The sequence below is a fragment of the Procambarus clarkii genome, chromosome 29 (assembly GCF_040958095.1).
Source record: "Procambarus clarkii isolate CNS0578487 chromosome 29, FALCON_Pclarkii_2.0, whole genome shotgun sequence".
NCBI lineage: Eukaryota > Metazoa > Arthropoda > Malacostraca > Decapoda > Cambaridae > Procambarus > Procambarus clarkii.
This window is the reverse complement of record NC_091178.1, coordinates 9,261,510-9,278,648: the sequence shown is the minus strand read 5'-3', so window position 1 is coordinate 9,278,648 and position 17,139 is coordinate 9,261,510. Positions and strand designations below refer to the sequence as shown.

The window sequence follows — 17,139 nt, the reverse complement described above, 5'->3', positions numbered from 1 at the left end:
CAGGACAGTTTTTGGGAGATACGGATTCGGTGGGTAGGCGGTTATATGGGTTAATAACCCTGTGGGTGATAAAAAGCATCTCCTGTTCTCAATACCACACTGTGGCTTGTTGAGCTTAAAACTGTTGCTTCTTGTTTGTGTGTCATATGAATCTCTGAAGAAAATATCCGAATCAACATCCTCTAACATGTTTAGTATTTTAAAAGTTTCAATTAAAAAATTTCAATTGATGACATTTTCCTACTACATGAAAAGACGATTTCATGTAGTATATTGGAACTACATTGGCCGTCTTCAAACTTTATGGTAGGTCTTGTGTTTCCTGAGACCTTTTATACACCACAGTGTGTGGCTGCTGCCTCTTTTAGAATATCTCTTAATATTTATATTGTGTAATATTTTGTCATAAGAGATCCTGAGTTATCCTTGACCTCCCCCAGCTTACCAAACCCCATCAACCGTCATCATCAGTGTTATCTTGACTCACGTATTACAATGTATTACAAAGGAGGAAATTTAAACAGGATATAATATTAGTGTCTACTTGGCAGAAGAGGTGGTGTTGTGGCGTGTAATGTCGAGTGCGCTGGTGCTGGCAGTGGTGTGCGTGCTGCTGTTCCTGGTCACCGTCTTCCTCAACATTATTATTGTACGTCGACAACCACCACCATCTCGCCCCTCTCACTCCCACACCGCCCCCCTCGCCTCAACCTATCTATCAAGTCAGTTGTCGACACTTTCTCTCTGAAATCTTTCCGGATTTCATATTCGTCTGATTATTTTAAAGTTTTTCTCCAGAATGTTTAATTTATTAAATCATCATAATAATCTTTAAATAGTAACAAGTAATAATAATAATATTTATAATAATGAAAATAATAATACTAATACTAATAATAATAATACTAATAATAATAATATTTTTTCAAACTGGCACTTTCTTTGTTAAATATATATAAATCGGATACTAAATTAAACTTGATGAGCTAGTTGAGGTAATTGTTAGACAATGCTTAAACGACTCGTGTTTAATGTTCCTCAGATAACGACCCTTCGAAACACATTTACGAATACCTAGAACTTGATCCTCTCTAAGATGACTGTCAACAAGCCGGAAGACTTCCCAGGACCGTCACCGTCGCTCCCACAGACGAGGCGGGGATGTTCCCTCGCGGAGGCTCGCCACAGACGACACCTGAAGGACAGGGGCCAGCGTCGCCTCCCAGCACGCATGACACGCCATCTGGGTCGGCGAGAGTATCTCTGAAAGGTTTAGTGGCCCGGGCCATTTAGTATATCATTTGTGTGACGTTGTGGCAACTGGAGAGGACGAGATGGTCTCACCAGTGGGCCTCGTAGCGAAGCCTGGTGAAGGGTAGGGATTCCGGTAGGTGAGTGATCCTCTGGAGCCGGCGACGCACGAGGAGACCCGACGTACAAATTTCAGGCGCTAAACCCAGCCCGTCCTCTCGAGGCCTCGCAACGTCACTAAACTGATGTACTACATTGCCTGAACCTAACCTAACCGAGGACCCACGAATTAGAAAACGTGAGATCACGTCAACTTTGTGAGCCGCTAGGAATTTTTAGCACATTAGTTTTATGCTTCAGGGGATTTATGTCAAAATGCGAGATACTCTTCGAGAGGACAACACCGACTGAAGCATGTCGCGAGAGGACGGACGGGGCGACTACTCATACAATAAGTGAATCCTTTTACGAAATGTAGGCATTATAGAGTGCCATCTGGGACGCCATCATGTCCCCCAAGCCTCATCGGAGAGGCGCTTTATGATATCTACGCGGCGGAACTCCGGAGATATTCTTCGTGTGTTAATGCTAGACGTGGAGCATGGGGTTCGACCCCGAGCACCTGTGTGCCGTGACTACCGGTAGACCATGGTCCAGTATTCTCAGCACCGGCTGGGTCGGTAATCGGGTTCTGGTAAATTATATGACAACTATTCTCAGAGTTTCTCTGTCACCGATGGCGATAAATACTGCCATTGACCGTTGCAGTGGCTATACTGCAGCCTTTTGGAGGGTGGAGCCCTCTCCAGCGAAGCTTGTTTCATTAGAGTACACATTAACCTAAATACCAGGGGGGGAGGGGGAACGAATATGTCGGCGGATAATTTTGAATAACAGCTATAGTAACCTACTGAACAGCCCCCCGAGTGATCAACTGATCAGCGAACAGCTGGTTGTGGAGACCTTGCCTCCCACCGCCACCAGGAAAACAATTCTAATTTATATCTACCAGAAAAATTTAGCTACGGAGCCATAATCCAGCCCGCTGGTGATAATGCCATAAGAGAAGTTTAACTGACGTGACTGCGAGGCCTAGTTAATAGATCAGTAGTGGTTTCTGCCTCAACTGTGAAATGCTGCTTGCGATAGGGAATATACTTTGAATTAGCTAAAGAGCAATATATTGACACAATAGTGATAGAGCTCACTCATGCATCAAATGTGTGAAAATTGGATTTATGTGTATTTCAAAATCGAGCAGTAAAATATTTAATTGCTAAAAGGAATAGCAAGATAAAATGCGTAATAAAAGTATGCTTGCCAAGTAGTGTAGTGTGAAGTGGTATTAGTTTGTAATGTATGCTTGAACTAAGTCAACTCTGATAACAACATCGGGTGAGGGACACAGGACTAAAAACACTACAAACTGTTTGATCGAAACATTTAAAATGCTGAACAATTTGGAAAATTTTAATCTAGACAACTTCTTGAAAAGGTTCAATGTAATTGATACAGGAGGCAATAGCTTCATGCTCAACAAGCCACAACGTAGGACACACAACAGGACATAAATTCTTTAATCAAGGTTAATGGAATCGCGAATCACTATACCTTCTTGATTCTGCAACTCCAATAGCACCTCGTGCAAAACATACTTCAGAAGCCCTTGATCCTGCAGCACCGTCTACAGGGCTTCCTACTAGTAGAATTGTTCCTGCTGCAACTTGCTAATCCTGCAATACAACCTCAAACACCGGCTCTTGCAACAAGCAACTATAGAATCCACTGATTCTTCAACATCAACTTGAGCACCTCCAGCACTGAATCAGCTGCCGCTGCAGCACCTGAGCAGTCTGCCTGAGACGAACCCTCTACATCATCTAGAGAAGAAACATCAGAGAATGTCACTGATGTCTCCACAAATTCACCATCTCGATATTTCAAGATCAAGAAACCACATCTCTAGACGAAGACACTCAAGAACTAGACATTGAAGCCCAAGAATATTACAAAAGCATAGAATCTCCAGAAAGCAGACGAGACCTAAGAATATCGAAGAAGCAAAGAAGAGGATCCTTCTCTGAAGATGGTCATTCCAGCTGAAACAATCTGTAAATCATGTGATCTTGACAGTCTTACGACCTTCATGAGATTCCCATCTCCCAGACTTTAGACCTTCATGAGAGTCCCATCTCCTAGAGACTTACGACCTTCACATTGAGACTCACACTCATAGAAGCTCTTGGCGTCTTTCTTGCTTTATCTCTCTCTAGCATATAAATACATGATATATTCCTGTGTGAAATATGTATATAACAATATATTATAACCTGTCCTCAGGACATATCAGTAGTATAATATTGGACTTATAATGTAGGTCAACTTTGGCACTTAACTATGAATGTTCAAATCTTTATTCAGAGTTTACGCATATATTTGTTTACCTTCTTTTCGGGGCAAATTCACCCTGTGAAGTATAGGTAAGTTAGGTAAGGCTAGGTAAGGCTAGGTTAAGTTAGGTTAGTTTAACATTTATTAAAATGTTAGGGAGAAAGTTTTTAAGTAACTATGAAAAAAATTATAGCGATGGCCTTGATTTATTCATATAACTAATAAATGATCTCGGTCTGGTATAATAATTATCTCTAAGAAACCATTAGTAACATCGCCGGACCCCGACCTGGCTTACCCGGCAGCCGATGTCTGTCTCTGTCGACGGGGAACTCTGGTATTTTATTAAGTGTAATGTGTAGTCCAAATATAAATAATAATGTCGAGCAGAGTCGTCACGACAAGCTCCTCCATTGTACATTTCTTATAAATAAACATATGACATTTCCTTTCTGTCAACCTTTTAACCACGAGAGTTTATAAGGTCCACTACATATGGATAATAACTTATATTTATTCTAAAGTAGTCTCCATAGGGACTGCTTTGGTGTTGGGGTTAAGGCCTATCCACCTCTGGACGATTGATAAGGCCACAGCCAATGGTTCCTGACCTACCAGCAGGTATATTATGTTTTTGAACAATATAGGGAGCGAGGCAGTGTTCTCAACACCGGGAGTGAGGCAGTGTTCTCAGCACCGGGAGTGAGGCAGTGTTCTCAGCACCGGGAGTGAGGCAGTGTTCTCAGCACCGGGAGCGAGGCAGTGTTCTCAGCACCGGGAGTGAGGCAGTGTTCTCAGCGCCGGGAGCGAGGCAGTGTTCTCAGCGCCGGGAGCGAGACAGTGTTATTAACACCGGGAGCGAGGCAGTGTTCTCAACACCGGGAGCGAGGCAGTGTTCTCAGCACCGGGAGCGAGACAGTGTTATTAACACCGGGAGCGAGGTAGTGTTATCAACACCGGGAGCGAGGCAGTGTTCTCAACACCGGGAGCGAGGCAGTGTTCTCAGCACTGGGAGCGAGGCAGTGTTCTCAGCACTGGGAGCCAGGCAGTGTTATCAACACCGGGAGCGAGGCAGTGTTCTCAACACCGGGAGCGAGGCAGTGTTCTCAGCACCGGGAGCCAGGCAGTGTTATCAACACCGGGAGCGAGGCAGTGTTCTCAACAGTGGGAATGAATCAGTGTTCATAATATAAGTGATGCATAATTTTGTGTTTAACATGGAAGGAAGGAGGGGGAAATACGGAGGGGTAGGAAGGTCGCTGCAGCAGAGTCCTGAGGGTCGTGCTCAAGAGATATTCAACCCGAGACACGACCGTGTCCTCCAAGGGTTCTGTAGGCTCCATCGGTTGCATCAACCAGTTTCCACTAATAGTCCGCATGCACTCTGATGTAGCTATGGAGTTCTTCACCTTTTTGCTCTTTTTAAATACACAAGGAAATCATAATAGAGTAATATACCAATGAGAAAATTGCTGGGGCAGAGTGGAGATTGAACCAACGGTACCCACTCACTGTTGGGTGAACAGAGGCTTACAGTTAAGGATTGGTGCCTAGTCAATCCTCCCCGGCTAGGATACGAACCTTGGCCTGATCGCTCGCGAAGCGTATTGAGAGTGTCTTATCACTGCGCCACGGGGACTGCCAATAATTATATAAATAAGTAACTGCACCAAGAACCACTCCAATACGCAGGAATTTTGTCTAGGATTTCCGATGACTTCAGTTTAAGAGTTAAAGAGCGAGAAGAATATTGTGAAGAAGAGGGTGAAGAACATAATGATGACGATGAAAAGGATGATGATGATTAAGATAAAGAAGCATTAGAATTCAGCGTGGGTTGGCACTATCCTGCACGTGACAAAACGATAAGCTCCACAGCCAAGGATCCGCTCCCACAGCCTGAGGGAGGTGGCACAGGGCCAGCAGGGACGTCCTGCAGTCCTGGCGCAGCCTGCGGGGGCAGAGGACGTCGTCGGAGGCGGGTCCCGTGCACTTGATCATCCAGGGAGGACCCCAGCCAGACCAGGATGGTGGACCAGTGGACGGTGTGGTGGTGGTGTCTGATGGTGATCACTGCAGACGCGGGCCTCGCCAGCGGTGTGGAGGGTGAGTATGAGAGAGAGAGAGAGAGAGAGAGAGAGAGAGAGAGAGAGAGAGAGAGAGAGAGAGAGAGAGAGAGAGAGAGAGAGAGAGAGAGAGAGAGAGAGAGAGAGAGAGAGAGAGAGAGAGAGAGAGAGAGAGAGAGAGAGAGAGAGAGAGAGAGAGAGAGAGAGAGAGAGAGAGAGAGAGAGAGAGAGAGAGAGAGAGAGAGAGAGAGAGAGAGAGAGAGAGAGAGAGAGAGAGAGAGAGAGAGAGAGAGAGAGAGAGAGAGAGAGAGAGAGAGAGAGAGAGAGAGAGAGAGAGAGAGAGAGAGAGAGAGAGAGAGAGAGAGAGAGAGAGAGAGAGAGAGAGAGAGAGAGAGAGAGAGAGAGAGAGAGAGAGAGAGAGAGAGAGAGAGAGAGAGAGAGAGAGAGAGAGAGAGAGAGAGAGAGAGAGAGAGAGAGAGAGAGAGAGAGAGAGAGAGAGAGAGAGAGAGAGAGAGAGAGAGAGAGAGAGAGAGAGAGAGAGAGAGAGAGAGAGAGAGAGAGAGAGAGAGAGAGAGAGAGAGAGAGAGAGAGAGAGAGAGAGAGAGAGAGAGAGAGAGAGAGAGAGAGAGAGAGAGAGAGAGAGAGAGAGAGAGAGAGAGAGAGAGAGAGAGAGAGAGAGAGAGAGAGAGAGAGAGAGAGAGAGAGAGAGAGAGAGAGAGAGAGAGAGAGAAGAGACAGAGAGAGAAAAAAAAGAGAGACAGAGAGAGATCACTATGGTCTCTCTGAAAAGAGTCAGAGAGAATGCCAACAAAGGTTGGCCCTCAGCCTCCACAATCCCCAACACTGCTGGTTAGACAAGAAATGTTACTGTACAAAACGTGGTGCAGAGCTGTAGGGAGATAAAACATGAAAATTTGATATGAAAGGAGAAATAACGAACCAACTGCTACTAATAAAAGTGCATCCAATTGCTTTTGCTGCTACAGTCGGCAGACACGCCAAATAAACTTTACAACCAGCAGACACTACAATAGGGACACTACAACAGTCTCTACAGGCAGCAGACTGTAAATAGGGACACTTCAGCAACCTCTACAACTAGAAGACATTACAATAAGGAAACAAAAACTTTTTCAAATAGTAGACACTACAATAGGGACACTAGAACGTCTACCATTTCTGTTTGTTTCTGCTCTATTTTGAGAATATTAAGTTACAATAATATTTTTAGGTCATCTCCTTGATGCTGCTGGATAGGTTGTCCCCTTTGATGCTGCTGGATAAGGTCCTCCTCCTGATGATGTTGGACACTTTAACCTCAGGTGTTTCATGGAACACAATGCGCAGACACACGGCATTAACTACAAGGCTTATAAAAGATCAAAATAAATAATATATTTACATAAGATTACAAAAGAGGGAGGTACGGCTACATGAATGAGCCTTAGATGGAGCAGGATATCACAGTACCATGGCATTATACCGTACCTGGATGGTACACTGTGAGCACAGCGTTGAGTATTCAGATGGTACTGGGTGGTGTGGATGCGAGATCTTCTTAAAGGTCAGAATTCCTATCGTCTGGCATCTTTGATAATGGTTTCCTGTTCAGCTGAAGGGGGGGGGGGGGGGTTTAGCAGCCTCGCTCTTACGGGGCTAACGATCTTCTTTATTTACCTAGCAAATATTAAATGTATTTACACAATTTACCCAAGGAACAGGCCTGAATACGAGATAAACAAGTCTGAGGTGATAGCAAGGACATTATAGTACCGTGTTATAGTGCACCACACAGGGAGGTATTTTCAAATGATGGAGTTTGACGTTACATATAGCACTGGTCGAGGAAAGTACTGCGAGAGCATGGAGAGTGACGGTACTGGCCGAGGAAAGTACTCAGAGAGCATGGAGAGTGACGGTACTGGCCGAGGAAAGTACTCAGAGAGCATGGAGAGTGACGGTACTGGCCGAGGAAAGTACTCAGAGAGCATGGAGAGTGACGGTACTGGCCGAGGAAAGTACTCAGAGAGCATGGAGAGTGACGGTACTGGCCGAGGAAAGTACTCAGAGAGCATGGCAGAGTGACGGTACTGGCCGAAAGGAAGGAAAATATTCTAGCTTTCCTATGTGTCGTCCCTGGCGTCTCTGACGACATTTCCTGTTAAATTTAATGCTGAATTTTTGAGGCCATAATTTTATTTATAAATCGCCAGTACCCTCTTTTGTTATGACTCTAATGGTCTTCGATACATTTTATGATATTAATAAGTTCAATAACTTACAAAATATTTTATTAAAGATATATTAAATATTCGAAAAGGCAACTCAAATTTTATATTGTGTCTACAATTTTAAAAAAGTTCTTACAACAAAATACAATGTAAAACAAAGAATGTCCATGTACTGTATTTTATATTAAATCATCGTTAAGGCTAATTTTCATTTCAAATGCATTTGCTAATTATTAATTTAACGGAGTCAGTAGCAAAAAGCTGCTTTCATATTGGGATCGATCCGATGCAATGAATGACAAACCAGTTTACTGTTAAAATTAACACAACAATTTGTTATGACTTCTACAGTCAGACCTGACGGCCCTCACAAGACTAGTCTTCAGTCTAGATACCCAGATAACAGCCAACATGCATTGTCTCCTCACAAATTTTCTGTTCTTGCCTTGTTTGTGCAGAGATCTGTTCAGTTGAACTCAAAACTACGACAATGTCACTGCCATCATGAATACATTGTTTTTGAACATCCCTAATACAGTCTTACATTGTTTTTGAACATCCCTAATACAGTCTTACATTGTTTTTGAACATCCCTAATACAGTCTTACATTGTTTTTGAACATCCCTAATACAGTCTTACATTGTTTTTGAACATCCACACTTCACAGTGTTACTTTGATTTTGAACAACTCCACTGTACAGTGTTACATTGTTTTCGAACATCCACACTGTACAGTGTACAAGCTGTAGTACAGCATCTGGTGCTGGTCTGTGACGTCACCACTAGCTGGTCACTAACACCAACATTTCCTTTAACCTTTATGTAGACCGTTTTCACCTCCAGCGTCCTCCACCTTCCGCAGAGTGCTTCTTGTACCCCGTGAAGAAGGGGGAGAAGAGCCCCAGCGTCCCCCTCCAGGCCAGCAGCGACACCATCATCACCATCAACAACATCTACGACAACAACACCATCACCACCATCACTACTGACGATGGTGTCTGTGTGGCGCGGGTCCTTCATAAGAGCACTCATCACCCGAGGGAAGATGGCTGCCCTGTCCTCGACGCCAGCGCTGGTAATTATAATACTTTATAATTTAAATCTTCTGAGGAATGAGCCACATCACTGGTCAAGTTGCTCCCTCAGTAGTACGAGCCAGGAGACAATTGACATGTAATTAATTATCACTATGATGATCATTATCATCGTGATCATCACATCCCTTGTGATGAGCATTAGTCATCGTACACCAACATGATGACCATCTTTCTTATGACGGTATCATGACTTATATTTTTGTATTATATTTATATATACAAGAGTTCTTACATTCTTGTAAAGCCACTAACACACATAACTTTTTTGGGCAGGTCCTTAATCCTATTTTTTCCCCGGAATATTACCCGCCAAATATTTTAACAACCAGGTACCAATTCACTGCTGGATGAACAGAGGCTACAGTTAAGGATTGGTGCCCAGTCAATCCTCACCAGCCAGGATACGAACCCAGGCCAAAGCGCTCTCGAAGCGCCGAGCGAGTGTTTTACCACTACGCCACGGGGACTGCGCCACGATTTTATTTGTTAATATCATTTTGCTGTTTTTTCATGATATTAATTTTCATTAGGTTTGTAGTTAAATGTAATCCTCCTCAGAGATGTGTATTAGAGGGAGAGGGAGTGTAAGACTGTTGTGGCTTACACTTTTGTTTACATTAGCGTGTACAAATCCACAAGGGCCGTGACGAGGATTCGAACCTGCGTCCAAGAGCAGGTTCGACGTGATTAAGACGCTGCCTTAATCGACTGAGCTACGACATAGCTCGAGTGCATGAGGGAGTTGTTTAAAACCCTGGTTTGTGTCTCGGAGAGGCTGCAGGATCCAGTAAGTTCAATAGAACTTAGGTTTCAACTCTTTTGACCATGTCGTAGCTCAGTTGATTAAGGCAGCGACTGGGATGCTCTCGGAGGCAGGTTCGAATCCTCGTCACGGTCTTTGTGGATTTGTTCATTTCATGCATCACGCTATTGTGATTTCTGTGTGTAATTAGCGTGTAGCCTCGCGCTCTAGCTTCGCACTCCGTCTCTGAAAGGTCTGATTTTGTAGAGAGGAGGAGAGAGGCGAGAGGTGCTGTGAGGTGTTGACCTCAGTAGTCGTGAGTTTTCTCTCTTTGAACACATTCTATTGGCAAGTATTTGTATTTGCAATATGCGGGTTAAACATTTATAGAAACGCTATGCGTGCTATTGGCTTTACAAGAATGTAAACAAAATGAAAACAAATTATAAGGGTTTGGAGGATGGATTAATGATTAATTAGCCTTTGTTTATGAGGACGGTCTGCTCTGGTGATGGTTCAGTCACCAGCTTGTCTACAGTTGCCACCATATAGGCCCGTCGTCAGTATCAGGCCAAGACTCATTCAACCTGTTCTCTCGAATAATATACCACAGTTTGACGTCAAATTCCCCAACGGACAAATAAATGTGTTCTATAATCCATAAGCATTCACGTTTCTATACGTGGTTGATGGTTAGGATAGGTTCGATAATTTTAGTACACCATTTATTTGTCTGTTGTGGCAACTCGAGAGGACGGGTACAATGCCTACTAGTGACCAGGAGGAGAGGAGCCCTGTGGAGTGTCTTCTGCCTCTGTGGTGGAGGAGCGACGTCGACCACGGCGTGTGGTGCTCGCGGAAGGACAGCGACGCAGAGGAAGCTGGCCCACCAGGCCCAGGGATGTCACTGGTGTCGGAGGCTACATCGACGTTCATGGAGAGAGCAGCGGTTATGCTATGGAAGTGCCCTTGAGTGATGCTTGTGTAACTGTCGACGTGTCGGTAACTGCAGTTTGGAAGGTCGCAAAGAGACTTGATCGGTGGTTAAGGTGAACTGTTTGGGGCTTTTGACGCAGTCAGTAAAATGTTTGAGACTGAGAAAACTCTTAAAGATATGGGGTACTCTGTAGACAGTTGGAACCGCAGGAAAACTTGATATCATTGTGGAATATAGGAACAGTGTGGCAACCCAGCCAGGATAACAGGTGGTTTATGATAAACTGTGAGGCAGTACAAGGACTTGTGGGGAAACTGGCGATAAAGTGGCACGATGTTAACTTACATAATGTTAGTTACTTTAATTATCTAGGGTACATGGTGGTTCAACAGCCTGAATGCAGGGTGAAAATTAACATGTTTTATCAAAGTTTAATTTTATTCACAAAATAGGCTTTGCCTCGTTTCAGTTACTTTGAAAACACTTACAAATGTGACTCTCCCACTCATGGCGAACTGCGTTAACACATTTGGTGTTGTACACAAAACTGAATTTCGAATGTTTTCTTGTAGGTGGTTCATGTTTCATATCCTTTCCTGGTGCACCATAAGGCTGTCAAGTGTTCTCGCCGGTAATGAATTACCGTTAAGGTATTCAGAACCTCAGAGCCTCAAGAGGCTCTGAGGCCTCTTGAAATGGCCTCAGAAGTCCTCGCTATGTATGAAAATTTTTGGATCACCTATTATTATTAACTAGCTGTACCCGGGCATGCGTTGCTGTGGCTCAGCAATGGATGCGCATTACTGAGCCACAGCAACCCTCCTCTGTCCCCCTGTCCTCCCCACCATTCCCCCGCTCCCGTCCCCTCATCCTCCCTACCATCCCTCACAACTCCGTCCCCTCGTCCTCCCCAACATCCCCCACTCCCCCGTCCCCTCGTCTTCCCAACCATTCCCCACTTCCCCGTCCCCTTGTCCTCCCCACCATTCCCCTCTCTCTCGTCCTCCCCATCATCCCCCACTCTACTGTCACCTTGTCCTCCCCACCATTCTCCATTCCCCCGTCCCCTCATCCTCCTATACCATTGCCACACTCCCCCGTCTACTCGTCCTCTTCACCATTACCCCCCTTTCCCGTCCTCTCGTCCTCCCCACCACGCCCCACTTCACTGTTCCCACCATTCTCCACTCCCCCGTCCCCTCTTCCCCAACATCTCCCACTCCCCTGTCCCCTCGTCCCCAACATCTCCCACTCCCCCGTTCCCTCGTCCTCCCCACCATTCCCCACTCCTTCGTCGGATGCGTTTCCAAATGATCTAATGTTCCTATCAGAAAAATGGGAACATCAAATGATCTGATGTTCCCATCACTGAAAATTAAGCAGAACAGTTAAAAAAAGTAATGAAAAAATGAAAAGAATGAAAAATAAACTATATTTACCAATTGAACAGTATGGTACATGTTACGTACCTCTATAAGATACGTAATTAAATAAATTAATATGTACCTTTATATTTGTGTATAAATTACATGTATGTATATTGATATACTTATATGTTCTATGTAAAATAATTTCATGTTACATTGTTGGCGTTAGGCCCAACGTATCGTGGGAATGATTGTTTTATTTCTTTGTGTACTCAGTTTCCCACGGGAACTAATGATTTATATGTGATCATATGTGGGTAACATAGTTGAATAATAATTGTATGAACTGTATCTGGCAAATTGCCGTGGGATAGTCCGTTGCTGGATGAGCATGCCATCATTCCCCTTTGTATGTGTATTTTAATTACTATGTAAAGCAATAATTACCTTATTTTTGTTATACCAATAAGTATTGAAAATTCATTAAGTTAGTTTAAGATTACTCTTGTCACAATGTGTTGCTCCATTGAAGAAATAATAAATATTGTAACTTTGGCAAATTCTCGCGGGGCAGAGGCAATGATTTTGACTCCCGCAGATATGTAGGTCAGTAACTGTTACGGGCCAGGAGGGATCACATCTCTGGTGGAGTTAAGTTGTGCATCTTTGTTTCTTGTCATTAGTAGAAATTTGTTCTGGGAGAGACAGTAGTATTTTAATTTGATATATTTGTGATCTAGTGACATTCTGTTCTTACATACTGAGATTTATAGAATATAGATATATATAAGTTTTATATGTATTCCTTCAGTCCTAAAGGAAAATTTTAACAAAGTGCTCATTACTTATTAAGGGGTTACACTGGTGACCCGCTCTTGTGAACAGCAGTTTTAGTAACCCTAGACCTTTTTTAAAGTTGACTGTTGTAGGGTCACGAGCCGTAACGAACGATAGGTAACAGTACACAACACAGCTCAATTCCAAAACAATGTCACGCAAAATAATTAAATCAAAATGAAAATAAATTGAAATCTATGAAAATTCAATTTATCAATGCATAGAAAAAATTGAAATCGAATCGTAACATATTTAGTATAGCGTGTTGCTTTTATGTGCAACAGATGACGCTGTTTAAAAAAAAAGTATGTTTTTACCTGTCACAGGTGTGACATCTATATAGTAGGTATATAAAAGCGCACACATATTCGAATGGAACGTTGTCAAAATTTCAATGTAATCGGTGAAGAACTTTCGGAGACTAGCGAACAAACGAACAGTTACATTTTTATTTATATAGATAAAAAAAACAGTCAGTGGTGATTGTTACCTTTTATTTTTTTTAATTTTTTAATTAACTCTGGTACAAGAGTAACAGTGCTAAGAAAGTGAAAATTGACAACGATGAAAGACTGTTTGCAAGAACAGTATTCACATTATTGGAAACTCTAAGGATAAATCAAGCCCGTGTTCATTATATTTTATAATTAATAATTATAATAAGTAATTGTGTCGGTGGACAGGGAGCCATGTTGAGAATAAGAAATTAAGAAGTAGGAAGCACAGCAGCAAGCCTGATGGTCCACGCTAGGCGGGTTCTGACATGTTCAAACTGTTTCAGAATCGTGTTTATATTTTCCTTGTTTATAACCCTAACCCACTTGAACACTTGGATCGTGTCCACCTTGTCCCGCGTCTCTCTAACCAGAGAAGATTAAGACTTGCATCTGTTATACCCATCCAAGTGGAGCCTCACCAGTGCTAGGTGTAACTAAAGGATGATACTCGTGTTTCTGTTGCTGATGGTTCTTATAATAATTCCTAGCACCCTGTTTGTTTTATTTTGTGCAGTGATACATTGATGTCTGGGCCTCGGGTTGCTGCTGAACATCACTCCCAAGCCTCTCACACAATTTGATATACTCATCACAGTAGTATTGATGTGGTACATAGCAACACTGTCTTTGTCTAGGTTAACAAACTTGCAGATATTAATGTTAAACTGCATTTGGCATTTCGCAGTTCCTTCAGGGTTTTTCTTTTGAATTCGTTGAACGCCCAATACTTATATCGTCAACAAACATGCTGTTGTCACTGGTCTCTCCAGTATTACGGTCGATTATGCAAATGATTAAATTACGGTTGTTGATTTATGAAGCGAATTACCAGTAACATAAGAGACGTGAGGTCGCTGGACTGTTTCAAGCGAAGGTTTGAAATAAATATTAACGAGTTTGATTGCAATAAAGAGGAGCAGCCTCGCATGGGTCAGTAGGCATTCAACAGTTTCATATATTCTTATATTCTCCCCAGTCGACACCAGCACCGGGACGAGGCAAGAGTTAGTGACGGTGGTTGTGCGTCGGAGAGGAGGGAGGACCAGCGTGTACCTGCGGGACTCCGGGGACCACGATCACCAGGTCAAGGTCAACCTCAGTGACGCCAGCAGCCTTCACGTTGTGTCCCAGGAGTTCATCAACGTTGGTTACGGCTGTTACGACGGTCAGTTGAGACAGACAGACACAGAGAGGAGGAAGTTATTGAGTAATTGTTTTTTTATCGTCGTGTTCTTATTATTTTTTAAACATTTTATGTTAGAAAATATGTTTTAATCACGAAATTTATGAAAAATTTATTCAGATTAAAATGGTTTTCTTGATATTATAAGTTATTTTACTGCTAAAATTAGCTAATGTTATTTCTAAAATATAAATGAGTTATTATAAATATTTGTAGTTCCACAAAGTTACCAGCCAGTGTTGAGTGTGAAGTTGTTAAGAGTCAGTTGTGGTAGTGGCGGGTCTCACACTGTTGGGGTGTTCCAGGATGTTTCCAGTTCCAGAAGGCCACCATTCACAAGAGCTTCAGTGACGGACGTCCTGGATCTTTACTCTTCTACGGACAACTTACGGGCTCGGGACCACCCAAGGGGACCATATATGCTTTAAGAGACGCTGGTTGGAACCAAAGGAGAGGTTTCTACCCACAGGACAGTATAATGAACAACACTCACTGGTTCGCGTTCCGAGCGCTGCCAGAGTACACCAGAGACAACAGGGGTAAAGACATACTCAGCCTGACACTCCGGTACGAGACTGCCACCTCCAGCTGCAGCCCGGAGGACCCAGCCTGCAATCCAGGACAGATTACACATTTTGTAGGAGACGTTCCTTCCAAGGATTTGTACCTGACTTTCTATGCGACGGAGAATGTGCGGTGGGCCGTGTTCTGCCGGCCTCTGGCCACTAGCCAGGAGCCAGGTGAGGAGGACCAGCCAGCTCTTACCACAACCACCTCACCAACCACTATTAATTGGTCTCTTCCCTTAAACAACAGCTGCCAAATTAATGATTGTCAAGGTTAGTATATATATTATTCGTTAGTATGTGAATATATGTATTAGCGACGGGGGGGGGGGGATACCCAGCAGTGCCTCTCTCTCGCTCATCCCCTTATCTCTCTCGCTCTGTCCCTCCCATTTCCTCTCCTCTCCCTTCCTCCCTCCACAGCTCCACCCTCCTCCCGGGTGTCTTTATACAACTAGGTGAGGTTAACTGTGCCAAAAGCAGCACTACAAAGCCTTAGTAAAAACCTAACCCATCTTTCTCTAACTTCATGCTGTGCTTTATTAGATACTGACTCTATGCTGATGCTGCATACTCCAGGAATGGTCTGACATATGTGGTATACAAGGTTCTTAATGATTCCTACAGATATTTCTATAGACAGTGCTTATACTGGCATATACCTTATGGTGTTGATGATACGCTTTTGAAGTGGGCTTCAGGAGACAGGCGGGTGTGATATCAAGCCTTAGATCCTTCCTTGTGTTCTATTCGCGAGAAATTTCATCTTCCATTTCGTTCCTTGTGTCCGGGTCCTCCTCTCTACACCTATTTTCTGAACTTTGCACTTATATGAATTAAACTCTAGTTGCCATTTTTTGGACTATTATATCAGTTTGTCCAAATAATCTTGTAGACTCTTGCTATCTTCGTCTGTCATAACTCTTCTTATAATTTTAACATCATCTGTAATCTTTGAAAGGAATGAGTTTATTCCCGCTGAAAGATCATATACATATATCAAAAACAGGATAGTTGCGAGTACTGAACCCTGTGGGACTCCGCTGGGGACATCTGGCGAACCGGAGATCTCTCCTCACAGTACCTCGCTTTGTTGTGATCTGTCGGTACTGACTTATCCACCGGAACACATTCCCTGTCACTCTTGTCTGTTTTGTCCAATGAATGCAAAAGTCTCTTAAAGGGTACTGTGTCGAAGATACAGTACCCTGACAACCAAAAGATATACACTCTGCCCACCGGTTTGTCTTGTGAAGCAAGATTTAGTATCAGTAAATCTGTGTTGGTGGTGTTACAAAGTCCCTTAATTATCTCCAGAAGTGCTGTTAGCTTTTCTCGCGCAATCTTCTGAATCACTTTGCATGTATATTTTTTATTTTACCTGAGGGCCACTAACCCTAGTGGCCTCGACGAGGACAGAAAGCAGGCGGCTTGTCGAAGGTCCCCGGCCCACCATTTGCTATGATGATCTTTTCCAGATATATTTTGAAACGGTTTCATTGGTTAATACTGCGGGTGAAAAAGCATTGCCTGTTCTCAGTCCTACAGTGTGGCTTGTTGAGCTTGAAACCGTTCTTCCTAGTTTGTGTTACAGCTGACCTGAAGAAAATATCCGCATCAACGTCCTCTAACTTGTTCAGTATTTTAAAAATTTCAATGAGAAAATTTAAATATTTTTAAATTTCATACTACATGAAAATTCATGTAGTATATTGGAATTACATTGCCTGTCTTCAAACTTTATGGTAGGTCCTCTGTTTCCAAAGACCTTTCATACACCACAGTGTGTGGCTGCTCCCTCTTTTAGAAAATTTCGTAATATTTATATTGTGCAATATTCTGGCAAATGAGATTCCGAGTTATCATTAACCTTCCTGAGCTTATCGAACCTCATCAACCGTTATCATTAGTGTTATCTTGACCCATGTACAACAAAGAGGGGAATTAAAACAGGATTCAATATTGTTCTTTTT

General features: G+C 43.2%; 2 protein-coding genes across 3 annotated transcripts in view; one reads left to right on the top strand and one right to left on the bottom strand.

Moving 5' to 3' along the window:
• Window positions 1-17,139, bottom strand: part of Tim9a (translocase of inner membrane 9) — a 225,468-nt gene that overhangs the window by 48,143 nt on the left and 160,186 nt on the right. The gene's annotated exons all lie outside the window — the stretch shown is intronic.
• Window positions 1-17,139, top strand: part of LOC123765014 (uncharacterized) — a 29,396-nt gene that overhangs the window by 9,732 nt on the left and 2,525 nt on the right. The window contains exons 1-4 of one of the 2 annotated variants that reach the window (XM_069333419.1): window positions 4,967-5,748; window positions 8,803-9,015; window positions 14,394-14,582; window positions 14,906-15,439. In XM_069333419.1, coding sequence (XP_069189520.1) covers window positions 5,670-5,748; window positions 8,803-9,015; window positions 14,394-14,582; window positions 14,906-15,439 — 1,015 coding nt within the window. In that variant the 5' untranslated portion in view covers window positions 4,967-5,669. Of the gene's footprint in view, window positions 1-4,966; window positions 5,749-8,802; window positions 9,016-14,393; window positions 14,583-14,905; window positions 15,440-17,139 lie in introns of those variants that run through there. The other variant, XM_069333420.1, reaches the window with a different exon arrangement.